General features: G+C 41.3%; 1 protein-coding gene across 1 annotated transcript in view; it reads left to right on the forward strand.

Annotated features, from left to right (window-relative positions):
- The first annotated feature begins 262 nt into the window (after positions 1 to 262).
- Positions 263 to 26,407, forward strand: part of Map3k15 (mitogen-activated protein kinase kinase kinase 15) — a 160,257-nt gene continuing 134,112 nt past the window's right edge. Inside the window, exons 1-3 of the mRNA XM_055615731.1 lie at positions 263 to 653; positions 13,461 to 13,600; positions 17,484 to 17,507. Coding sequence (XP_055471706.1) covers positions 263 to 653; positions 13,461 to 13,600; positions 17,484 to 17,507 — 555 coding nt within the window. The remainder of the gene's footprint in view (positions 654 to 13,460; positions 13,601 to 17,483; positions 17,508 to 26,407) is intronic.

The following is a 26,407-nucleotide window of genomic DNA, read 5'->3' on the forward strand; positions in this document are numbered from 1 at the left end:
AACTACCGCCCCCTCTATCCGCCCTGACGTCCGAGCCCCCGCCTCTTTCTCGCGGGCTTTCAAAGAGTGCTCGGGGCAAGGCCGCCTTGCTCAGTGGGCAGCTGGAAAAGCCGTGGTCACCTGCCCGGCACGGGCTTGCCGCACGCTTCCTGGTCCCTCCAGCTGCCTGGTCCCTCCAGTGCCGTCCGTCCGTTGGCTCAGCAGCAGGTGCGGCGGGTAGTGCGCCTCAGCTTCGAAGCCGCCAGCCCTGCGGACCAGTCACATGGAGGAAGGCGGCGGCGGCGGCAGCGGCGGAGGAAGAGGAGGAGAAGGAGGAGGGCTGGCCCCAGCTGAGGCCCTGGAGGAGGTGGGCGAGTCGCCCCGTGGCTTGCCTACGGGACCCGAGGGCAAGGCGGGGCTGGCCAAGCTGGAGAGCTCAGTGGAGGCTGCAGGCGGCGACGCCGAGGGCAGGTGCGGGCCGCGCCGCCGGGTTCTGAGGGCTGTATATGTGCACAGCGAAAGTTCCCAGGGGGCGGCGGCCAGCGGCCCAGAGGCTGGTGCGCTCAAGTGCCTGCTTCGGGCCTGCGAGGCCGAGGGCGACCACCTCACCTCCATCCCTTTTGGGGAGCTTGACTTCGGGAAGACAGCCGTGCTTGATGCCTTCTACGAAGCAGGTGAGGTCGCCCCCCACCTTGCTTCCCACCTCCCTCCAGCTGTCCTGGCCCTCTTACAAGCCCTGCCACCCCCTTAACCTGCTTCCCCCGCACTCTCCTGCAGTCCCCCTTTCCATCACCCCACTGTTTATGTTTAGGACAAATCTCTCCCTCCTGGATAGGGTAGAACAAGTAAGGAGCCCATGGACAGATAGATGGGTACCATTGGCACGTTAGACCCATTTTATCTTGTTCTTTTTGTTCTTGTTTTTTTTTTTTTGTTTGTTTTTGTTTTTTGGTTTTTGTTTTTTGTTTTTTATAATAGCCAATAACCTAAGAAACACACTATCACCAAAGATGGTGGCTCTCAACCTCAGTCGCTACCCCCACAGGAGTCGAGTATCAGATATGATTTCTAACACCAAAATTGCAGTTACAAAGTGACAAGGAAATGATCTTCTGGTTGGGGGATCACGGCAACACGAGGAACTACATGAAAAGGGTCGCTGCATTAGGAAGGTTGGGAACCACTGAATTTAGATGTTGAGTCCTTTCCCCATGTTTTCTCCTGGCACATCCCCAATGCAGCCTATTTATTGTAATCATCTGAGAGTTCTGTTAAAACTTCTTGTCAACTTAATGTGGCCCGCTCGGCTTCTCCCAGTAGACAGAAACAGGAGGATTGCAAGGTCAAGACCATCCTATGCTACGTACAGAGTTTGGGACCAGCCTAGGCTACACAGTGAGCCTCTGCCTGAAACAAACTAGGAAAACAATCGTGCCCATCCTTAGACTAATGACATCCAACCTGAGGCCCTGGGTGTGATTGATTCTTCTAGGTGATTCCATTCTACGACCAGAAAGTGGCAGTTGGTGCCTGCTGAGCATGTGTTGATTCCTCTTAGTGTTTTCTTACACACTTTCATGTACATAGTGAGGTGTAAGCTATCACTGTGTGACTTGTTAATCTCATAATGTAATCCAGTGCTAGACCTGGACACTGTTTCCAGGCTCACTGTTGAGATCATGACATAACCATTCAGCTTTCATGTCATCAGCTTTTGAGGTGACAACATTTCCTTCCCGTGTAGGAAGCCTGCCTGTTTTCCTTACTTAACCTTTGGGAACAAATTTGGGTAACCTTGATGGCATTCATCTGCATTGTTTGTGACATAGCAATTACCAGGGGATGTTTGGGTCTTAGTTTCTGGTCAAATGAAAGTAAGAGTGTTTACCTGAAACCTAAAAGCATATGAGCAGAGACTTCAGGAGTTGTTTTCAGTGTTCATGGTGTGTTGTCTTATAGCAGGATAGGCGTCTTAGTCGTGTGTGTATAAGTTCTACCACTGAGCAGCACCCCCCCCCCACTACCTACTCAGTGCCAATCCATTCAATTCCTTCTTTACTGAAGGCAGCCCCAGATGTAGGGGTTTTTTTTGCACAGCAAATGGACAAATACACCCCCATCTGGAAAGAGGTGGAGCATCAACCTTGTTCAAACAAGTGGCAGCTGGACCCATTGAGCGCACTCTCTTGACATTTCTGACCAGGCTGAGTATTCTCTTGAGCACCACATCTTTTTCAGAGAAGTTGTTTAGGAGCCCATTTCACCTAGAACCACTCGGTTTTCTTGACTCCTATTCATTCTGCTCCGAAATGGACTTTGAACAGATTCTTAGAAAAGTAAAATGTTCATTACACCATCAGGTACAGCTCTTCCCCTCTTGCCTGCTGACAGCAAGTTTGTGTGTAGTGCCTTTGCTTTTCTGGGTCAAGAGGCATATGTTTACATGCCTGTATGGCACATCTTTTGCCTGTGGTCCATTCTTCTTTGAGATGATGGGGTATGACAGTGCAGACAGCAAATCTGAGCACCCAGAGCATCACTTTTGCGCATTCTGGGTTCACTGTTCATTGTTGACTGCTGCCTATACCATGAATCTCCTCTGATCAGTCTTGCCCTTGGCGTGAATAATTTCTATCGATGCCAGTGCAGTAAATGGAGTTCTTGATTTAATAGATTATCAACACCTCCCTCCCCTCCCCTGGCTTCCTGATCTTCACTCTCACAAGCGTTTTGGCATTTTCCACCAAAAAAAAAAAATTTTTTTTTAAAGTAGAGATTTGTTGTTGGATGTTGTATAAAAATTTCTAAAACTAGACTGTCCAGTTGAATATCCTCTGGCCATATGTAGCCGTTTAAATTTAAATGATTTTGAAATGTACTAAAATATGATTTGTAGAATCAGAATAGCCCCATTTCAAGTACTAAGTATGGACAGCCAGCTGCTGTGTGGGGGATGGCAAAGATATAAAATGTTTTCCTCGTGGCAGAAGGTCTCCTTGACAATGCTGTTCTAGAACCAGATTGGTGGGGGAGGGCAACTATTGAACTGTCCCAGGTGTATTGTGGGGAACCATAGAGGTGTGACATTGGGCATTTCTTGTCTTCTGTTCTCATAGCAGCTCAACACTGTGTTCTTATGCTTTTTTATGTGTGTGTACCTTAGCTTTTTGTGTCATTAGTAAAGGGTTGATTGGAGTTGCTGCAGGAAAGCCACAGGCTCATGGAAAATATCTAAAAGAACTCCAGCAGAGGCTGGGAATGTGCTTTAGTGGCAGAGCACCTGCCTAGCACACTATAAGGCTACAAAAGTATTTAGTGCTGGGTACATACAGTAGACCGGAAACCTTGACAATAGAGTGAAAATAGAATGCTACCAGTACTGTTCTTATTGGCTATTCAGAACTACCTAAGTATTATTTTTTTAAATAAATATAGCAGGAGATTAAAGATGGGCTTGTAATTCTGAAGCTGCCTGGCTCACTCCATCCTGACTGGAGAGAGTGATCTGATGTGCCACCATGTTTTCTTTTCACTCAAGGAACCAGACTGTATGAGCCCCTGCTTGGATCTCAACTGTTTTCTGATATACCAGGCCTTTGGTGGTCCTATCCTGAGCCACCTCCTTTCTATTCTGTTGTTACTACTACTCAGTCAGCATTGAATCTGGAATGCCCTCAACGCTTTGCCATGTGAAAAGAAACATTGCAGCTGCAGAATTTAATTGAACCATAGCTGCTCACCTTGAGTGCATTCTAAGTAGAGAGATTTGTGAGCTGGTCCATTGCTTTACTGGCTGTATGGTATTTGTTACCAGGGAATTTGTATTATTTTTGATTCCTAGCAGTCAGCTTCCAGTTTTGTTATCTATGCCATAAACCTTGGCTTAACAAATTTAGAGAGGCTAGTCTTGGCCTAAAATAAGTGTGACATTTGGAGGGTGGAAACAGGACCCTTGCTGTTTTCTTTCGTCTCATCCTTTAAAGGCTCAGAAGTCCAGGTTTTTTTTTTTTTAGGTTAATGGCCTGACTGCTTTCTGGAGAAAACATCTGCCCAAATAGACTAACATGTATCCTAACATAATAGCCCGCTGACCTGTGGAATGCTAGTGATATATTGGGTTTATGCAGCAGAATTTGAAAGTCTACTGTTTTATCCATTGGCTATATATCCCTGGATAACTTAACGTATCTGAGTCTTGTTAAAAGGAATGCCTGCGTATAGATGTCTCCAAATAAATGCCAGTGGCTTGAACTGATTGAGCGCTTACTGTCATTTCTCTCCATACCATTCCTCTCTAACTCACTCCACTAACCATACCCGAAACCTCAGTGTATAGAGTAAAATGTGCCTGGTGCATTTGAGAATCTGATAATCCCTTCAACAATCATCATGTAGTAGGGTCTCCTGCAGTTTTTACAAAATGGTTTCTGAGTTTGGGCGATGAAAGATTGCACCTCAACTCCATTCCTTGTTCTGTGCTGAAAAAAAAAAAAAAACACAAAAAAGACACAAAACCCAGCTTTGAGTGTGCTATTTGTTTTCCTTTTTAATAGATATACAGCATATGTAGAAAAAGTGGGTGAGTTTTGACTGGTTTTGTCCTTTTTTTTAAAAATAAATTTAATTTTAGAGTTAGTACCTTTACATGTCTGGCTCCTTTTGTTTATTGTTAGTTTGTTTATATCACTATAGCCATTGCTTAATCTTTGCCATTCTCTTATAGTACAGTGGCTCCCAACCTTTCTAATGCTGTGACCCTTTAATACAGTTCCTCCAGTTGTGATGACCTCCAACAATAGAATTATTTTCATTGTTATTTCATAACTTTAATTTTTCGACTTTAATGAATTGTAATATAAACACCTGTGTTTTCTGATGATCTTACATGACCCCTGTGAAAGAAACATTTGACCCCTGAGGGGCTTGTGACCCTCAGGTAGAGAACTGCTACTGTAGTATTTCAGTGCAAGAAGATGCCACAATTCAGTTGTTTTCTCTTATAAATAAGCGTTTTAGTTGATTCTGTCTGAAGATAATCACAAGTAGTGCTGCTGTTATGACTCTTTTTTTACTTTTTTATTTTTTATTAATTACACTTTATTCATTTTGTATCCCCCCATAAGCCCCTCCCTCCTCCTCTCCCGATCCCACCCTCCCCTCCCCGTTTCTGCACGCATGCCCCTCTCCAAGTCCACTGATAGGGGAGGTCCTCCTCTCCTTCCTTCTGATCCTAGTCAATTAGGTCTCATCAGGAGTGGCTGCATTGTCTTCTTCTGTGGCCTGGTAGGGCTGCTCCCCCCTCAGGGGGAGGTGACTCTTGTAGTACTTAAGTTTTTGACAACTTTATTGGGATGCAATGCAGTTCTTGAAAGCATGATGGCAATAGCACATCAAACCCAGTTCCACTCTAAAATAGTGGATATTTCAAGGGTGATGCAACACATTTTTTTTTTGAATGAAGAGATTGTGCTTAGAAAATGATGCTGCGGGCACTAAAACCGCAGCCTAGCTTGCAGTATAATTTGGCACAGTGTTGTTCTGCAGTGTTAGTTGGAAAGCAACATGCATGTGCAAACACAGTATGTAAGTCTGCCATATAGTGTTTTACAAATACTTCATTGTGTGCAAACTGAAATTAGACACAGCAGATTTGTTCACCTAAGTGGGCACACATAGTTTGCTTATATAGATGATTGATTTTTGGTCTTCAAAATTGGGAATGAGACCAGGCACAGTGGTGCACGCCTGTAATCCTAACACTCAGGAGGCAGAGGCAGGTGGATTGCTGTGAATTTGAGGCCACCCTCGTTTACAAAAGAAATCCGGGACAGCCAGGGCTACATATAAAAAACTTGTCTCAAAAAAAAAATTAGGTAGTAGGAGACAAAAGATAGAGTTTCTTGGTGCCCTTATCTTTACCATTCTTCCTCTTAGTTAAATCTCAACAACCCCGAGCAAGTGATATTACCCATGTGATAACAGCACTCAGTAAGAATGTGCTGACCTCTTGACATTGAATTAACTGGTGGGTTAGCGCTTTCTGCTTTTTATAATATTGGAAAATATGTTTAAATGACATTTAACAGCACTCTTTGTACTGAAATGACCTAAAGTTTGTTGGAAATGAGGAATAATGAATAAAGACAGATCTAATCATAGCAAAAGTCAGTAGACATGGCTTCTGTTCAGTAAAGCTGAGCTGTTTATTTTTAAGGCAGTTTTAAGGGGACCAGCATTACCATACATCCAGTTAGATTTTTGTTGTTGTTGTTTTGTTTTTTGTTTGTTTGTTTGTTTGTTTGTTTGTTTGTTTGAGACAGGGTTTCTCTTTGTAGCCTTGGCTGTCCCAGAGTCACTTTGTAGACCAGGCTGGACTGGAACTCAGAGTGATCTGCCTGCCTGTGCCTCTCTGAGTGCTGGGAGTAGAGGATGCGTCACACCTGTTTCCAATTAGATTTTTAAATGTCTCTGGCAAAAAACTTATTCTGAATGCCAGCTCTGCATTTAGAAAAAAAAAAAAAAAAACAACAACAACACTCTAATTTATAAATATTCCTTTTTCTTTTTTTCTACTGGGAGGAAAATAGGCTTACAGACAACCTGGAGTATATTTAAAGACTGGCATGAGCCAGCATGAGCACACAACTACTCTGAGGTCAATCATTTGCTTCCTACCATTAACTAATGCCATGATGCATAAATTCAGTACTCTTCAACCACACTAAAAAGTTTTTATTTGTTACCTGTAAAATATTTAACAAAAATGTTTAAAGGTCAGTCATGGTGATGTACTTCTTAGCCCCTAGGGGCATGGAGGAAGAAGGGTGGGGAGTTCAACATCATCTGTTGCTACACAGAAAGTTCAAGACTAGCCTGTGCTACATGAGACCCTGTCTCTTAAAAACTAAAACAAAATTATGGTTTAAGACTGATGAAATGTTTTTTTAAACTGATATTCTACAGGCAAATAATGTGTTTTGATAAAATCTACCCCTTATTCCCTTCCCTACAATTCCTCTCCTATTTTCTTAACTACTTTTCTCTCCCAACTTTATAAGCCTTAAAAAAATAGAGAGGGAAAAACCTACTGCGTCTATTTGGTATTTGCCTATGTGCATATGTGTAGGGCCATCTACTATTCGCCTGTATGGGGTCACATTCCTAAGGAAAACTGACTCTCCCTTCTCAAGCAGCTAGACATGGGACAGGTGGAGCCCTTCCACTTTTTGTGCTGGGATTGTGGCCACCTTGATATTAGGCAGGTTTTATCGAAAGGCCTTTTTAATTTTAAGTAATGAATTAAAATCCTATATATTTCATCTTATTTCATATTAACATATTTTGGAATAATTATAATTGATATATTGTTGAGGGATACTTCAGTGGTGAATTTAGACAATGTTCTGTTAGTATAGATTTCAACTGAAGCCTTGGCTTTTTGCATTCTTTTTTATTTTAATTTTATTATTTACAGTTGATTCATTTTGTATCCCAGCAGTAGCCCCCTCCCTCATCAGCTCCAAATCCCACCCTCCCTCTTCTTCTCCTATGCTCCTCCCCCAGTCCACTGATAGGGGAGGTCCTCCTCCCCTTCCATCTGACCCTAGCCTATCAGGTCTCATCAGGACTGCCTGCACTGTCTTCCTGGAAAGGCTGCTCCAAGCTCAGGGAGAAGTGATCAAAGAGCCAGCCATTGAGTTCATGTCACAGACAAGTCCCTGTTCCCATTACTAGAGAACCCACTTGGAGACTGAGCTGCCATGGGCTACATCTGTGCAGGGGTTCTAGGTTATATCCATAAATGGTCCTTGGTTGGAGTATTAGTCTCAGAAAAGACCCCTTTGCCCAGATGTTTTGTTTTGTTTTGTTTTGTTGTTCTTGTGGAGCTCCTGACCCATCCAGGTCTTCTGATTTCCCTCTTCTTTCATAAGATTCCCTGAACTCTGCCCAAAGTTTGGCTATGAGTCTCAACATCTACTTTGGTTCCTTGCTGGGTAGAGTCTTTCAGAGGCCCTCTGTATTAGGTTCCTGTCGTGTTCCCTGTTTTCTCCCTCTTTCGATGTCAGCCCTGTTTTCCTTTCTGAACGAAGATTGATCATCTTATCTAGAGTCCTCCTTCTTGCTTAGCTTCTTTAGGTGTACAGATTTCAGTATGATTATCCTATATTATGTGTGTAATATCCACTTACAAGTGAGTATATACCATGTGTGTCTTGCTGCTTCTAAATACCTCACTCAGGATGATCTTTTCTAGATCCCACCGTTTGCATGCAAATTTCATGATTTCCTTGTTTTTCATTACTGTGTAGTATTTCATTGTTTAAATGTAACACGATTTCTGTATCCATTCTGCAGGTGAGGGACATCTGGGTTGTTTCCAGGTTCTGGCTATTATGCATAAAGCTGCTCCAAACATGGTTGAGCAAATGCCCTTGTTGTGTACTTGAGCATATTTTGGATATATGCCTCGGAGTGGTATAGCTGGATCTTGAGGAAGCACTATTCCTAATTGTCTGAGAAAGTGCCAGACTGATTTCTAGAGTGGTTGTAACAGTTTACATTCCCACCAGCAATGGAGGAGGGTTCCCCTTTCTCCACAACCTCTCCAGCATGTGTTGTCACTTGAGTTTTTGATCTTAGTCATTCTGATGGGTGTAAGGTGAAATCTCAGGGTCGTTTTGATTTGTGTCTCCCTAATGGCTAAGGACATTGAGCATTTCTTTAAGTGATTCTCTGCCATTATATGTTCCTCTACAGAGGATTCTCTGTTTAGCTCCTTTCCCAGTTTGTAGGCTGTTGCTTTGTTCTGACGACAGTGTCTTTTGCTTTACAGAAGCTTTTCCGTTTCATGAGGTCCCATTTACTGATTGTTGATCTTAGAGCCTGTGCTGTTGGTGTTCTGTTCAGAAAGTTGTCTCCTGTGCCAGTGAGTTCTAGGCTCTTCCCCACTTTTTCTTCTAATCGATTTAGTGTCTCTGTTTTTAGGTTGAGGTCTTTGATCCACTTGGACTTTAGTTTCATGCAGGGTGATAAATATGGATCTATTCATTTTTCTGCATGTAAACATCCAGTTGGACCAGCACCATTTGTTGAAGATGCTGTCTTTTTTCCATTGAATGGATTTAATAATGTTTTATTTACAATGTAGGTGCTCTTGTATTTGGGGCATAGATGTTCAGAATTGTGATGTCCTCCTGGGGGATTTTTCCTTTGTTGAGAATGAAGTGCCCCTCCTCATCTTTTTTGATTAATTTTGGTTGCAATTCCATTTTATTAGATATTAGGATAGTTACCCCAGCTTGTTTTCTGGGTCTATTTGCTTGAAAGACATTTTCCAGCCCTTTACTCTGAGGTAGTGTTTATCTTTGTTGCAGAGGTGTGTTTCTTGGATGCAGCAGAATGTTGGGTCCTGTTTCTGCAACCATTCTGTTAGTCTGTGTCTTTTTATTGGACAGTTGATTCCATTGATGTTGATAGATAATAGTAACCAATGAATGTTAGTTCCTTTTATTGTGGAGTTGGTGGTGTTATTCTGATTCATTGCTTGTTTTCTTTTCATTTTTGTTGTGAAGTCATCTGTATTCTATGTTTTCTTGGATGCAGTTGTTTTCGTTTGATTGGAATTTTCCTTCTAGCATCTTCTGTAGGGCTGGTTGTTGTGTAGATATTGCTTAAATTTAGTTTTGTCATGGAATATTTTGTTTTCTCCATCTATGTTGATTGAAGCTTTGCTGGGTATAGTAGTCTGGGTTGGCATCTGTGGTCCCTTAAAATCTACATGACATCTGCCCAGGCCCGTCTGGTTTTCATAATTTCTGATGAGAAGTCTGGTGTGATTCTGATAGGTCTATCTTTATGTTACTTGGCCTTTTTCCCTTGCTGCTTTTAATATTTTTTCTTTGTTCTGCAGATTTAATGTTTTGACTATGATGTGATGTAAGGAGTTTCTTTTCTGGTCTGTTCTATTTGGAATTCTGTAGGCCTCTTGTATGCTTAAGGACATCTCTTTATTTAAGTCAGGAACATTTTCTTCTATGATTTTCTTGAAAATATTTTCTGGACCTTGGAGCCTGGAATCTTCTTTTTCATCAATTCCTATTATTCTTAGATTTCGTCTTTTCATGGCATCCTTGATTTCTTGTATGTTTTGTGTGTGGAAATTTTCCAGTTTTACTTTTTCTTTGAGAGAAGTGTCAATTTCTGTAAGTGTATCTTCAGCACCAGAGATTCTCTCTTCCATCTTTTGTAGGGGTGATGCTTACCTTAGTGGTTCTTGTTTTTTGTTTTTTTTTTTTTTCTCTAAATTCTCCAGCTCCAGGGTTTTTTCTATTTGTGTTTTCTTTATTGATTCTATTTCTGTTTTCATGCCTTGCACCATTTCCTTCATCTGTTTGAATGTTGATTCTTGTCTCTTTATGATGGTCTCTATTATTATGTTTGTTTTCTCTCTATATGCTACTAACTGTTCCTCTACTTGTGCCTCTCTTTGACTATATTTGCATGTATTTCTTTAAGACCTTTGTTCATTTCCTCTTTATTTGTCTCCATTTGTGTGGCTATTTTTTTGAGAGACTTGTTCTTTTCCTCTTTATGTGCCTCTTATAACTGGTTAATCATAGCTTTAAAATCATTTTCCTGTGTTTCCAATGAATTGGAGTATCCATTGATTTTAGGGGTTGCTGGTGAAGCCATTGATGTCCTGATTTTTTTTTTTTTTTTTTTGGATGTGTTCTTATGCTGACCCCTGGACATTTATCTGTAACCTTCACTGTTTGTTCCTGGATTCTGTAGTTCAGACTGGGACCATCTTTCTTTGGTATTTGGAGTATTCTTCAGGAAGATGAGAGAGGTTCACTGGTTTGTGCGTGTTTGTGTTTCAGCTGTCCCTAATGGAGGAATGCCCATGGGCAAGAGTGTGTGTGTGTGTGTGTGTGTGTGTGTGTGTGTGTGTGTACGTGTGTCTTGAAAGACAGGGTACTAGAGAATGTAGATGCCTGGAGTGTGGGGCAGAGGCGCCGGTGCAGGCACAGAAGGGGTTGCAGGCACTGGGGTTGTTCCGGGCACGAGTGGTGTTTATGGGCACGTGTGGTGTTTGCAGATGCACTTCACTTGCACAGATTCACTGAATACCTCAGTGGACTACAGGCCACTGGTATTCAGCTCTGTCTGGACTCTAGGAGTTGTTTGCCTGGACTCCACTGGTAGACTTGCAGAACAGGGGCCTCAATGTTGAGAACACTGTCCCAAGAATCCCTATGTTTCCCACAGTGGGTGTGTGGGTAGGAGGGCTCTTATGTCTGGCTGCCAGCTTAGAGGGACTGTGGATCTGAGCCTCTGTAAGTACTTGAAGGCTCACTACTCTCTAGAGGTCTAGCAGGAAAGCACAGGGTTTTCCCTTGTTCTCTACTCTCAGATTTGGGCCTGCTGGGGCATATGGGGGTGTAGGAGCTCCATCGGCTCAGTGGTGCTGCAGCGAAGAACTTGGGAATGCAGCCATAGCAGCGGAACTGGGAGGCCTGTACAGATGCCTGCTGGGAAGTCCTGGAGAGCCACTACAGTGGTACACGGACCTGGTTGGCCCAGTGGGCCTGGTGTATCTGGGTGACTTGACAGGTCTGGCAGACTTCACAGGCTGTACAGCCAGCTGTCCACCACTGAGGGACTGCGTGACCTGTACAGTCATTGCCTGGGAGGCCCAGCAGGGCCTGTACAGCTGCTCAAGGACCCAGAACCCGGAAGGCTGGTACCACGGACCCTGAACTCTGAAGGCTGGTCCCGTGGACCTGGGACCCTGAAGGTTGGTACAGCTTGCAGCAGCTGCCAAGGAGCTTGGAGCCCCGCCTCTGCTGGCTCAGTCACCAGGCAGTGAGTTCTGTGCTAAAAGTCTCAGGCACTGTGGGCCACCTCCACTGAGGGGGAGGAGGGAGGTCCGAAAAGGGGAAGTGCAGGGGGACCAAATGTTTGCCACTCTCCATTGCCAGAGAAGTCTGAGGGTGACCCGAATCTAAATGGCCTCAGCTCACGTGTTGTCCCCTCTTGTCCAGGAAGCCTCAATGTTGATCTTCTGGCTTCAGCTGCCCCTCCACTCACCAATTTCAGAGTTTCAGATCCTCTGACTCTCAGACACAGTACACGTTGGTCGCCACCATCTTGGATCCCCCCCAATACCAGGCACTTTTAAACGTGCTGCAATTGATGCGACTAGTTGCTCCTCTACTATGAACAGAGCTCTACTACAGGTCATAACTTCAAGGAACATTTTTATGGCTAGGGTGAACCAGAAGCCACAACACAGGAATGCTAATTGTAACAGCTTGAAATAGGAAAGAGAAAAAAAAAAACTGACTAAAATTTCCATATGTAGACTGAGTAAGGAAATTGTGATTTAGTCATCATGCATTAGAATTTTACACAGAAATTAAAAGGTAAGTACTATACTGAGACAAATAGGTCAAGTCACATCAAACAGTAGAAAATCAAAGAATGTGTCAACTGTAATAGTATTAACGGATATAAAGTTCAAAGACACGTTAAATCAAACAATATACTGTGTATTACAGTCTTTTCAGGCTGCTGGAACCAAATACCATAGCCTGGCTAGCATACAAATAACAGATTTATATCTTAATTCTAGAGGCTGGGCCCCAGCAAATTCCAGGTCTGTTAACAGTCTGCATTTGTCCTAGTATCCTCCTTGGGGTAGAAAGGGACAACTCAACTCTGTGGAGCCTCCTAGAAGAGGTTACTGATTTTATTCTTGCATTTTCAGCCCTCATGACCTGCCAAAGGCACCATCTGTAATGCTGTCACATTACAATATATGAATTTTGTGGGCATATGAGCATTCGGCTTATAGTGTGCACATATCTATGCAGGGAAGTGGTACACAGATGAGGGACATTTTCCCTGGCAGAACAGAGAGATATTTGGCTGTGTGCCTACTGCTGGAATGCTGAGCACATGGGGTTTGCTCCATTACCTTTCATTAATAGGTACCTTTCATTCATGTGTAGTCTTTGTATATCTATTTCAGAAGAAGAACCACCACAGAAACTGAATCTGTCGGCAAATTCTAAGTGAGAGTATGTTCCCAGCACTTAAAATAGATAACAAGACAGGTATAGTGTCACATGCCTTTAATTCCAGCTCTTAGGAGGCAGAGGCAAGTTCACCTCTGTGAGTTCCAGACTATCCATCCAAGGGCAGCATAATGAGACCCTGTTTCACACATATATACTCCCACACATACGTAGTCATACATGCATATATTATGTCTCTTCATTATTTTTTGATTTCTTACTGTTTTTCTTTTACAGCTAATGGAAGGTAATCCTAATAAATAATTCCCCAATTCTGTTTTATGTAAAAAGCTGATAGTAGAAATACAAATTACTGTAATAATCATTAATGATCACCAGCAAGAATTAAGTACATAGATCACCTCAGCTCTGCCTCAACTCTTGCGTCCTTGTTCTTCTCAGATGTTGCCATTGTGGACATGAGTGATATCTCCAGACAGCCTTCCCTTTTCTATCATCTTGGAGTCCGAGAGAGTTTTGACATGGCTAATAATGTAATTCTGTACTACGATACTGATGTAGACACTGCTCTGTCATTGAAGGTAAGGAGCATTGTTTACCTTTCTTTGGCTATTTAATTAAAAAAAAAAAACCATAGTATGTCCAGTTGAAATATAACTTACAGCATTGGAGGTTAGAAAATGCACCAAAGAATTACTTGTAGGATTTACTCCTTCCCACCATATTTGCTAGCCTCCACAGATGACTCATTGAAGGCTGTGTAAGCATCCTTGCTATACTAAGCTTTTGGAGGCACTAACAACTTCTGGGTTAAGGAAGCAGAAACAAAATCTGTTCGTTTCCATTGAGCAAACACATGGCTTGGTGTCCTCTCATGGGCAGTTTGAACCAGCCCAACATGTTATAAAAACTTGTTCTCAATTTGCTTAAGAAATCATATGAAGACCCCTAACAGTTATCAAGATGAGCAAAAAAAAAAAAAAAAAAAAAAATAGCATAAACATAACCAGTATTTCATTTTCCTTTAATCTAAAAGAAAAGCTAAACTGTGGAAACCTGTATGTTCCTGTACAACTTAGTAATTATTGAGAATTTTAAAAATGTGGTTTTTGAGCTTTATGCAGGCTTTCTTGAATAGCATAGTACGTTTAAAATGTTCATATTAATAAAATGTAAATTTCTTATGGGAACAATTCTAAACTTTGTCTTTTATTTTTTAATTAATTAATACAATTTATTTATTTTGTATCCCAGCTGTAGAACCCTCCCTCCTCCCCTCCCAATCATGTCCTACCTCCCTACCTCCCCTGCTACCATGCCCCTCCCCCAGTCCACTGATGGAGGAGGTCTTCCTCCCCTTCCATCTGACCCTAGCCTATTAGGTCTCATCAGGACTGGCTCTGTGGCCTGGTAAGGCTGCTTCCTCCTCAGGGGGAGGTGATCAAAGAGCCAGCCACTGAGTTCATGTCAAGAGACAGCCCCTGTTCCCCTTACTAGGGAACTCACTTGGACACTGAGCTGCCATGGGCTACATCTCTGCAGGGGTTCTAGGTTATCTCCAGGCGTGGTCCATGTTTGGAATATCAGTCTCAGAAAAGACCCTTGTGCCCAGATTTTTTTTTTCGGCTCTGTTGCTCTCCTTGTGGAACTTCTGTCGCCCTTCAGGCTTTTCTGTCTCCCACTTCTTTGATAAGATTCCCTGCACTCTGCCCAAAGTTAGGCTATTAGTCTTAACATCTGCTTTAATACCCTTCTGGGTAGAGCGTTTCCGAGGCTTGTGATAGGCCCCTGTCCTGTTCCCTGTTTTCTCCTGAGAATTCTCAATAGAGGAATATTGAATGGCAGAGAAATAATTAAAGAAATGTTCAATGTCCTTAGTTATCAGGGAAATGCATATCAAAACATCCCTGAGATTTCACCTTACACCCGTCAGAGTGGCTAAGATAAAAAATTCAAGTGACAACACATGCTGGAGAGGATGGGGAAAAAGGAGGACCCTCCTCCATTGCTGGTGGGAATGTAAAATTGTACAAACACTTTGGAAATCAATCTGGTACTTTCTCAGAAAATTAGAACTAGGGCTACTTCAGGATCCGGCTATACCACTCCTATGTGTATATCCAAAATATGCTCAAGTGTACACTAAGGACATTTGTTCTACCATGTTTGTAGCAGCTTTATTCATAATAGTCAGAATCTGGAAACAACCCAGATGTCCCTCGATTGAAGAATGGATATAAAAATTGTGGTACATTTACACAATGGAATGCTACTCGGCAATTAAAAACAAGGAAATCATGAAATTTTCAGGCAAATGGTGGGATCTAGAAAAGATCATCCTGAGTGAGGTATCCCAGAAGCAGAAAGACAGACATGGTATCTACTCACTTATAAGTGGGTATTAGACACATAATATAGGATAAACATACTAAAATATGTACTCATAAAGAAGCTAAGCAAAAAGGAGGACCCTGGGTAAGATGATCAGTCCTCACTCAGAAAGGCAAATGAGATGGACATCAGAAGAGGGAGAAAACAGGGAACAGGAGAGGAGCCTACCACAGAGGGCCTCTGAAAGACTCTACCCAGCAGTGTATCAAAGCAGATGCTGAGACTCATGGCCAAACTTTGGGCAGAGTGCAGGGAATCTTATGAAAGAAGGGGGAGATAAAAGACCTGGAGGGGACAGGAGTTCTACAAGGAGAGCAATAGAACCAAAAAATCTGGGCCTAGGGGTCTTTTCTGAGACTGATATTCCAACCAAGGATCATTTATGGATATAACCTAGAACCCCTGCACAGATGTACCCCATGGCAGCTCACTCTCCAAGTGGGTTTTCCTAGTAATGGGAACAGGGACTGTCTCTGACATGAACTCAGTGGCTGGCTCTTTGATCACCTCCCCCTTGAGAGGGGAGCACCCCTACCAGTCCACAGAGGAAGACAATACAGGCAGTCCTGATGAGACCTGATAGACTAGGGTCAGAGGAAAGGAAGACCTCCCCTATCAGTGGACTTGTAGAGAAGCATGGGAAGAGATGAGGAAGGGAGGATGGGATTTGGAGCTGATGAGGGAGGGGCTACCACTGGGATACAAAGTGAATAAACTGTAATTTATAAAAAAATAAATTTAAAAAAAATCATGATTATATAGCAGTACAATTTGATACCAAAGTCAGATGTTTATGTTTTTTGAGATTTAATAGTAAACCAGAATTTTATGGTTTCTGTAATAATTAGAGATTATTTCCTGCAAGAAATGTTAGGTGTTTAAACTATATATAGTGAATTTTATGCACACTTTGCATAAATGGGTACTATATAATTAGTGCTCAGGACTGTACTGTATAGTAATCATCCATGTGATTGAGAAAGGAAACTTTTGTCAGTATAAGTGATGTTATAGAATAGTTTCTAAAGTCTTTAAACCAATCTAGATTATTTTAGATTTGTATATACTAATTTCTATTTACTAAATTAGTTGTGCTTAGAAACATTATAAGTGTGAAATTTTTAGCATTTTAAAATTTATTTTTTTATAAATTAGCTTATTCTCTTTGTATCCCAGCTGTAGCCCCCTCCCTCATTCCCTCCATTTCTCACCCTCCCTCCCTATAAATATAAAAATTTATATTCATATTTTGAGCAACATGAAGTTAGAATGTATATTCCCACTTGTATAATACTTTTTCCTCGACTGTGTCATAGCAAAACCTTCAATAAATTCCTAGGAACTAGATAAGTTTTAATTTTTTTATGGTTGTAGGGGTTGCAAAGTTTTTAATTTTTTAATAGTACAAATATTTCCTAAAATGGAAATGACTAACTAGGTATACCTAACACCAAAACAGGAGACTGTACTTCTTACGAGAAAATAGAAATGCCACTATATATAATACATGTTTTACATGGAAGCCATTTAATTGTATATTCTTTCAAAGAAATGTGTGGTTTCGGTGTAAAAAAATGTTACAATCAAGCTGAATAGCCATCATGCTAAGTTCACAAATACTGTTGTCATTATACAGCTCTAGTGGGTTGTCAGGACTACTTTGAACAACACTATTCTTAGGCTAACAGTGGCATATTCTGAAGCGTTCATATTAGTCCATTCAAGAAATAGTTTCAAATTGAAGCATAGCCCAGTGCTTTGCTTACTATACCTGATGCTTTTCTCTGGTGCAGCAAGAAGCAGGACATTGAGCACCCCAAAGTTAAATCTTAAAATATATATGAATAAATAAGTCTCTAATATAAATGAAAATATTCTTATAAATATAAACCTTCTCCAATAGTTGCAGAACCAATTATGATCAGTTTTTCTTGGCATCTGAATTTTACAGTTTGTATTTCATTGTATTTAAAGCTTTCAGGGGGCAAACCAAATGATTAAGCCTTTAAGATGGGGGAACACTTATGAGAATTGACTTTAAAAATTATATTAATATTTTCTTTTTTCTTTCAGGATATGGTTACTCAGAAGAACATAGTAAGTATCACATTTTAAGATTTTAAAGCCATATTTATGTAAGTTAGTAAAGTGCTTGACTGATAATCAGATGGGTAGCAAAGAGGGTTTTTACAACATTTCCATGTATTTCAACAGTGTGCAGCAGTTGGGTGGGGCATGCACGGCGTATATGTTGGAGCCAGTGTTCTCTTTATACCATGTGAGTAGCAGGGATTGAACTCAGATCAGCAAGCGTAGTGGCAAGTACCTTTACTGGCTGAGCCATCTCACCAGTCTGTATAGGTGATTTTTTAAAATTATGGCTGTCTATTTAGATTCTGAGAAAACAACTAGAAGTCACTTGTCCTACAACTCAATTGGTAGTGTAGGACCCACTTAGTCATTTAGAAATTGAGGCAAAAGGTCAGGACAGACAGGTGTATATATATATTCATTACACACACACATATATATATATTCATTACTCACTAGGGCTTTGAACTTGGTAGTGAGTTGGGTCAGTCCTGCAGTCAACAAAAGTCTTTTTTATTTTCTGGATCACAACCTTCTATACTTGCCCATCAAGGTTTTCCTGCTAATGGAGAAATGTGCACTTGTACCCCAGTTCATATGGGGGCCAAGACTGATATTCTCTAACACAAATAGAAGTGGGATGGAATTCCATTTCCTTCTGTTTCTGTTTCTTTCTTAAATATTGAAGTCTCCAGATTGGCATCAAACAAGTTCCTGTACTTCCATCCTTTCATCACCATGTTGCTTTGAACAAGCTAATGAAACTGTCACCCTAAAAACATTTCAACAGATCACTTCCTCAGACAATCCCAAAATTACCCTATATTAGAAAAAAAAATCATCCAAGTGGTGATGATGTACACCTTTTTAAAATTACAATTTATTCACTTTGTATCCTAGCTGTAACCCCCTCCCTCATCTCCTAGTCCCAACTTCTGTCCCTCTTCTTCCCCTATGCCCCTCCCCTAGTCCACTGATAGGGGAGGTCCTCCTCCCCTACTATCTGACCTATCAGGTATCATCAGGACTGCCTGGATCCTGTTTCTCTGTGGCCTACTAAGGCCACCTTGCTGGGGTCAAGTGATCAAATAGCTGGCCACTGAGTCCATGTCAGAGACTGCCCCTGTTCCCCCTACTAGGAAATGTACCACAGAGGGCCTCTGAAAGACTCTACCAGCAGGGTATTGAAGCAGATGCTGAGAATCATAGTCAAACCTTGGGCACAGTGCAGGGAATCTTATGAAAGAAGGGGGAGATAGAAAGACATGGAGAGGACAGGAGCTCCACAAGGAGAGCAACCGAACCAAAAAATCTGGGCCCAGGGGGAACCTGCAGAAACCAGTGATGCATACCTTTAATCCCAGAGTTTAGGAGGCAGAGACAGACAAATCTCTGAGTTGAGGCCAGCCTGGTCTACAGAGCGATCTCCAGGATGGTCACTGCTACATTGAGAAACCCTGTCTTGAAAAAATATATACTTTATGTGTATGGTTGTTTTGACTACATTTCTATCTGTGTACCATCTGCATACATTGTCCTTGGAGTCCAGAACAGGGCATTGAATCCATTAGAACTGGAATTACACAAGATTTTAAGTTGCCAGGTAGGTGCTGGGACTCAAAGCCTGGTCCTCTGAAAAGCAATCACTGCTCCTAACTGATGAGCCATTTCTTGGCCCTACCTGTTGAATGTACTCCAAGCTACTTCCCACTGCCCTCTGGCATTGTGTTTTGAGACATTGTAGTTAGACTCATAAATCACAGCTTCTTTTCTATCAGCCCTTCTAGAAGGAAAAGGCTTGTACCACTTCCTATTCCACTTGGAGTTCCTCTAGGGACACTGTGGAAAGGGCACAGGAGATGAGGTTCTCAGCGGGGCAGAGTAGGAGACTAGGAGCTTTGTGTGACTACTCTTCAAAGGGTCCCACTGAGCAGCTGAGAAACTCAGGACTCCCACAGAGATTCCCACATGAGATAAACCTTCCTTCCCTACCAAAGGATGACATTTTAGAAGCAAAGTGTGTTGGAACATGGATTTGCAAACAAGTGTTTTTAGAAAAAAAGACATGAGAGTGTTTTGGAGTTCCTCTTCAGAAAAGAAACGGAAATACAAATGCCTTTCTGGGGTATCCTCCTAATCATCCAGGAATTCTCTCAACATTTGTAGTAATTCTAAGTATAACTTAGCTTCATTCTTCCAGTATGGTTTGTCTGCTTGTGGATGACTTATTCTAGAGAATTTAGCAACAACCACCTCTGCTACAGTTGGCATTTCATTAGAATTCAGTGTCCAGCATTCTAATGATTGAGAAACTGTAAAGTATCAGACCATTCAGGAGAATTAGAAAATGCCTGGTGGTAACTTGAAGGAAACAAAATAGCATCAACTAGGAAAGACTTAGGGAAATAAAGGTGGGAGTCCTTGTATCCATGTCCATCCTTCCCTGTTATCCCTTCTGACAATAAAAAAAGAGTGAATTCCCCACTCCACCCGGGATGGAAATAAGGTAAATAAGAGTGGGCTGCATCACCAAAATGGACAGCTTGCAGCTAATGGTGATTAAACATTAAAACAGAATGTCAAAGTAAATTAACCAATATAATTTTTTAAAATTATTATTATTATCATTTATTACAATTTATTCAATTTGTATTCAGGCTGTGGACCGCTCCCTCATCACCTCCCAATCCCATCCTCCCTCCCTCTTCTCCCCCTGTGCCCCTCCCCTAGTCCACTAATAGAGGAGGAACTCCTCCCCTTCTATCTGACTTTAGCCTATCAGATCTCATCAGGACTGATTGCATTATCTTCCCCTGTGGCCTGACAACACTGCACCACCAGGGGGCAGTGCTCGGAGAGCCTGCCACCGAGTTCATGCCAGAGACAGTTCCTGTTCCCCTTACTAGGGAACCCATTTGGAGACTGAGTCTATGGGCTATGTCTGAGCCAGGGTTTTAGGTCCTCTCTGTGCATGGTCCTTGGTTGGGGTATCAATCTCTTCAGGGCCCCCAGGGCTCAGGTTTTTTTTTTTTCTATCTCCCTCTTCTTTGATAAGATCCTCTGTACACTACCCAAAGTTTGGCTATGAGTCTCAGCCTCTGCTTCAATACCTTGATCAGTAGAGTCTTTCAGAGGTCATATGTGCTAGGCTCCTGCCCTGTTCCCTGTCTTCTCCTGCTTCTGATATCTATCACATTTGTCCTTCTGAATGAGGATTGAGCATCTTTCCTAGGGTCTTCCTTGTTGTTTAGCTTCTTTAGGAGTATAGATTTTACTGTGCTTATCCTGTATTATATAGCTAATACGCTAGGCATATATCCAAAATATGCTCATCTGTACAACAAGAACATTTGCTCAACAATGCTCATAGGAGCTCTATTCATAATAGCCAGAACCTGGAAACAACCCAGATGTCCCCCAATGGAGGAATGGATACAGAAATTGTGGTATATTTACACAACGGAATACTACTCAGCTATTAAGCAAATCGTGAAATTTACAGGCAAATAGTGGGAACTAGAAAAGGTCATCTTGAGTAAGGTATCCCAGAATCAGAAAGACACACATGGTATATACTCACTCATAAGTGGATATTAACCAATAGAATTTTAAGAGTTTTCTCAATTATCCCGTCTGTGATTGGGTTCTGTAATCATATGACATCAGATGATACAAGAGAGAAACTGATAGAATTATTGGTATGTGATCACTTTGGAAAGGTTAAACACACAGGAACTCCCCCCCCCCCACTACAACCACCATAGCCCTACAACCACCATAGTCATAGGTAGTGAGGTGTAAAGCTATGTGAATCCAGTACAGACTAAATGCCATGCTCTGAACATGAAAACATTGTCATGTTTAAAATAATGTGTATAGAAGTGAAAACCAAGCTGTTTGAGGTCTTCAGGGAGTGGTTTCCTGGGTCTAGAGCTGTGCCTGAAAATGCATTGGTTTCAAGCTGATATGAAAGATCAATGCTTGATAGGGATTTGAAGGATGATAAGCCCATCCCTAGTCTTCAGACTGCAACATCCTCAGTTTTTCTGGCCTCCTTTCCTCTTTGGGGCTATTTTTGTTCACCCCCTTTTCAGATAATGCTCATATTCTCATGTCCTTGGGTTTCTTTTATGCTTTACTTAGATACAATATACACAGCATAAATTCCACTTCTTTTAAGTCCACTGTCTGTCTTAGTGATTTTTAATAAATTATAGAGTTGTTCAGCCATTGCAGTGATCCAGTATTGGAATATTTACATCAGTTCCCAGGCTGCCCACTTACAGACCATCCCTATTCTTACCCTCAGCTGCAAGCAACTGCTAACCTCTGCCTATTTATAGATTTGCCTTTTCATATAAATAAACCACACATTATGTATTCTTTTTGCCTTTATTTCATTTAGCATGATTATTTAAAAATTCATTCACGATGTAACATACACTCATAGTTTTATTCTTTTTTATTTATGAATGGCATTCCACTGTGTGGCTATTCCACATTTATTCTCTAGTCCTCATTAATAGACACTTAAGTTGTTCCCACTTTGGGCTTTGAACAATGCAGTCATTGCTACATTTTTAATTAGGTTGTGTACTTTGAGGTTTTAAGAGATCTTTATTTATTCTATAACCAAATTCCTCATCAGAGACTTTATAAAGTATGTATTTTTCTTGTTGATTGACACAGGGTCTCATGTAGTGTGGGCTGGCTTTGAACTTACTATGTAATAGAGAAGGACCTTGAACTCTTGACCCTTCTGCTCCTCCCTTCCCAGTGCTAGAAATTACTATAGCTGGAGCCCCTCTCAACATTATGTTCTCCACCATTATAGATCATATCCTGAAATCATGAGCTAAAAATAAAACCTTTATTGTGTTCCTTTTGTGAGGTATTTTGTAACTGCACTATGACAAGAAACTAAAGCAGAATCGTAACAATACTAAATTTTCTAATTCATGAACATGGACTATCTATCCATTTATTTTTGTTGTCTTTAATTTCTGACAACACAGTGTTTCATAGTTTCCAGAATACATTTTTCACCACCTTGATTTAAATTCAATTAGACTATCATTTTGATTGTTCTTATAAGTAGAACTGTTAATTTATTTTTCAGAATTGATTATAAAAAAGCACTTGACAAAAATCTTTTAATACGACCTTTAGTTTCAAATATTTGAAAACTATAAGACTTATTTATTACAATTGATTCACTTTGTATCTCAGCTGTAGCCCCCTCCCTCATCCCCCATCCAGTCCTACCCTCCCCCCTCCCTTTTCTCCTTCCATGCCCCTCCCCCAGGCCACTGAGAGGGAAGGTCCTCCTCCTCTTCCATCTGACCCTAGCCTATCAGGTCTCATCTGAACTGTCTGCATTGTTTTCCTCTGTGGCCTGATAAGGCTGCCCCTGCCTCAGGGGGAGGTGATCAAAGAGCCAGCCACTGAGTTCATGTCAGACAGTCGCTGTTCACATTACTAGGGCACTTAGACACTGAGCTGCCATGGGCTACATCTGTGCCAAGGTTCTAGGTTATCTCCATGCATGGTCCTTCTTTGGAGTATCAGTCTCAGAAAAGATCCCTGTGCCAGATTTTTTGGTTCTGTTACTCCCCTTGTGGAGTTCATGTCCCCTCCAGGTCTTTCATAAGATTCCCTGCACTCTACCCAAAGTTTGGCTGTGAGTCTTAGCATCTGCTTTAATACCCTTCTGGGTAGAGTCTTTCAGAGTCCCTCTGTGGGTAGGATCCTGTCTTGTTCCTTGTCTTCACCCTCCTGCGATGTCCATCCCATTTGCCTTTCTGAAGGAGGATTGAGCATCTTACCTAGGGTTCCTCTTCTTGCTTAGCTTCTTTAGGTGTATAGATTTTAGTATGTTTGTCTTATATTACATGTGAGTAGATACCATGTGTGTCTTTCTACTTCTGGGATACCTCACTCAGGATGATCTTTTCTACTTCCAACCATTAAATTTAAATTTAAATTTCATGATTTTCTTGTTTTTAATTGCTGAGTAGCATTCCATTGTGTAAATGTACCACAATTTTTATATCCATCCCTCAATTGAGGGATATCTGGGTTGTTTCCAGATTCTGGCTATTACAAATATAGCTGCTACAAACATGAGCAAATGTCCTTGTTGTATACTTGAGCAGCTTTTGCATATATGCCTAGGAGTGGTATAGCTGGATCTTGAGGTAGCACTATTCCAAGGCTTTTTTTTTTTTGTCAGCGTTCTAAGAAATGACTTCTCACTTTTGCTGTATTTTTTGTTATTTTGTCTTATTTGTCTTTATTTTTATTTTCTGTGCGTTAGTGTTTTGCCTACGCACATGGCTGTATGAGGATTTCATATTCCCTGAAACTGTAGTTACAGACAGTTGTGAACTGTCAGTTGGGGTGCTAGGAATTGAACCCAGATCCTCTAGAAGAACAGCCAGTGCTCTTAACCACTGTATTTTTATCCACATTAATTATTGTGCTGTTTTCTGTTGTTTTAGAGATAAAGATAGCCACTTTCAATATTTTATCAATTTAGAAATCATGTTATGTGAACTGACTTGCCTGCTCTTTGATCACCTCCCTCTTAGGCGGGTGCAGTCTTACCAGATCACAGAGGAAGACAATGCAGCCACTCTTGATGAGACCTGATAGACTAGGGTCAGATGGAAGGGGAAGAGGACCTCCCCTACCAGTGGACTGGGGGAGGGGCATGGGTGGAGAAGGGGGAGGGAGGATGGGATTGGGAGGGGACAAGAGAGGGGGCTACAGTTTGGATACAAAGTGCATAAACTGTAATTAATAACAAATTAATTTGAAAAATCATATGGGTGGTGGCATATGTTTTTATTCACAGCACTCATGAGGCAGTGGCAGGTCGAACTCTGTGAGTTCCAGATCAAGATTGCATCTTTATTAAAGGAAAAGACTGAATATATAATCAGCCCTGCGGCTGTTTTACCTCTTAAACATCCTGGTACTTTGTCACTAGTGTGCATATTCTACAAGTATTCAGCAGCTTCTTTTGTTCTTATTTTCCTTTTCATGAGTTGATTATGTGAATCACTGGAAGCAGAGTCTGAGACTCAGTTTAGGGTCCAAGAGGCTAATTAAGAAGTGCCATTGGTGTCCACACTGGGCAAGGGGAGGGAATGAAGCCAGATTGGGCAAAGAGATGAGTATAGCTATGGTGTTGTGGCCAGCTTCCCTGTTAGGTCTGAGTTCTCTGTTCTGAGTTGTCATGAGATGCCCATGTTTTAACACTTTTGTATGCTCCCTAGAAGGAGTAAAACCTTGGGTGAATTAGATTTTGACACTGACAAAGTTCCAAAAGGGTCTGACAGCAGAGCTGGTCTGCTGAAGAGCTCCCATCTGGTGGGGATCTGGATAATGCACCTGGGTTTGCATGCATTATAAGCATCTCATTGGAGAAACAACAGAAGTACAGAAGTCATGTGTACCTCAAGAGTAAGGAATGCAGTCCTCAAGCTGGTAAGCACAGAAGTATATTTTTTAATTGAGTTGAAGGTTTATAACCTGAAAAGTATATAACTTTATGAGAGAGGAAAGACAGACCTACACCATTTCTACATCTCAGGACAATTATTTGGTGGTATGATGTATTTTATGTTTATGGAAGAAATTATTGAAAGAACACCAGGCCTTATTTTCCCTTCTCATGTCCTAATGCCAGAGTTCACTTGTTTTGTATTAAAAAAGAGTTAAATTTCCAAGCTAGGATCACATTATTAAAAACTACAATTTTATTAAAAACTAATCTGGTTCTTGGCCTTTGAACTAGGTGATTATTTTATTTTTTTCTGGAAAATACGATGTTATAGAAACTCGTTGTTCCTGTTTAAGGGTTGTCTTTATAATCCCAATGAATTAAAAATTCTTTGAGAAACAGATGTTGGCAATATTTGGAGCATTATTTTAAGTTCTGGACATCTCCAACATATGGGTATGGTTAAGTCCATGTTCAAGTATAATGGAATTTTTCCTGATCTTTTCCTCTTACCCTCCTCATTTTTAAAGTTCGTAATGGCTTTGGAGCCAAAATTACCAAAGGTGACAACTTAGCTTCTGTTGTTATGAGAAAATACTGTGACAAAAACAACTTAAGGGAGAAAGAGTCTATTTGGGCTCAGAGTTTGAGGGTACAGTCTGTCATTCCAAGAAAGCCAGTTGTCACATTGTGACCACAGTCAGGAAGGAGAGAGAGAGAGACAAACTAATACTCCCATTCAGCTTCCTTTCTCCATTTATGAAGTCCAGGGGCCCATCAAAAAAATATCACTCACAGTGGGCAGGTCATCTCACCTCAATATAATCACGACAGTTCCCCAGAGGCCCATCTCCCAGGAGATTCTAGGTTCTACAAAATTGACAACACAGGTGTGCTTAATATACAGTATTTGAAGATACATTTTTTAAAAAGCAAAGTCCTCTAGTCTTTTCCATGTCCTTTGGGATTTTTTGCTGATTCCAAGTAAAGATTTTTACCAGTTTTAGCAAAGGCTCAATTTCAAGCAAGGCTACAACCACAGACAGACAGAGAATAAATAATTTTAGTGTTTATATTGTGGTGGTCTAGAGCCAGCTGGGAAGAGTGATTCTAATCTCAGAGATTGTCTTCAGCATGTTGGCCTGTGAGGAGTTATAATTGCATTAATTAGTATGGGACAAGTCAGCCTAAATGTGGGGGTCCATGAATTGTATAAGAAGAGAAACAGCTGAGTAGTAGACATGCTTGGGCATACATAGAATATCAGACACATACAAACTCTGCCTACTGAATATTTGATTTCTCGGTCTTCTGTCATTTTTACCTCACCTTCTATCTATTAGAGTCTTTTTTTGTCTCTCTCATTCCTATGATCTTGTTTTTTTTTTTTTTTCTTACA

This window comes from Psammomys obesus, unplaced genomic scaffold (genome assembly GCF_907164565.1).
Source record: "Psammomys obesus unplaced genomic scaffold, mPsaObe1.curated_primary_1811, whole genome shotgun sequence".
In the NCBI taxonomy this organism is placed as follows: Eukaryota; Metazoa; Chordata; class Mammalia; order Rodentia; family Muridae; genus Psammomys; species Psammomys obesus.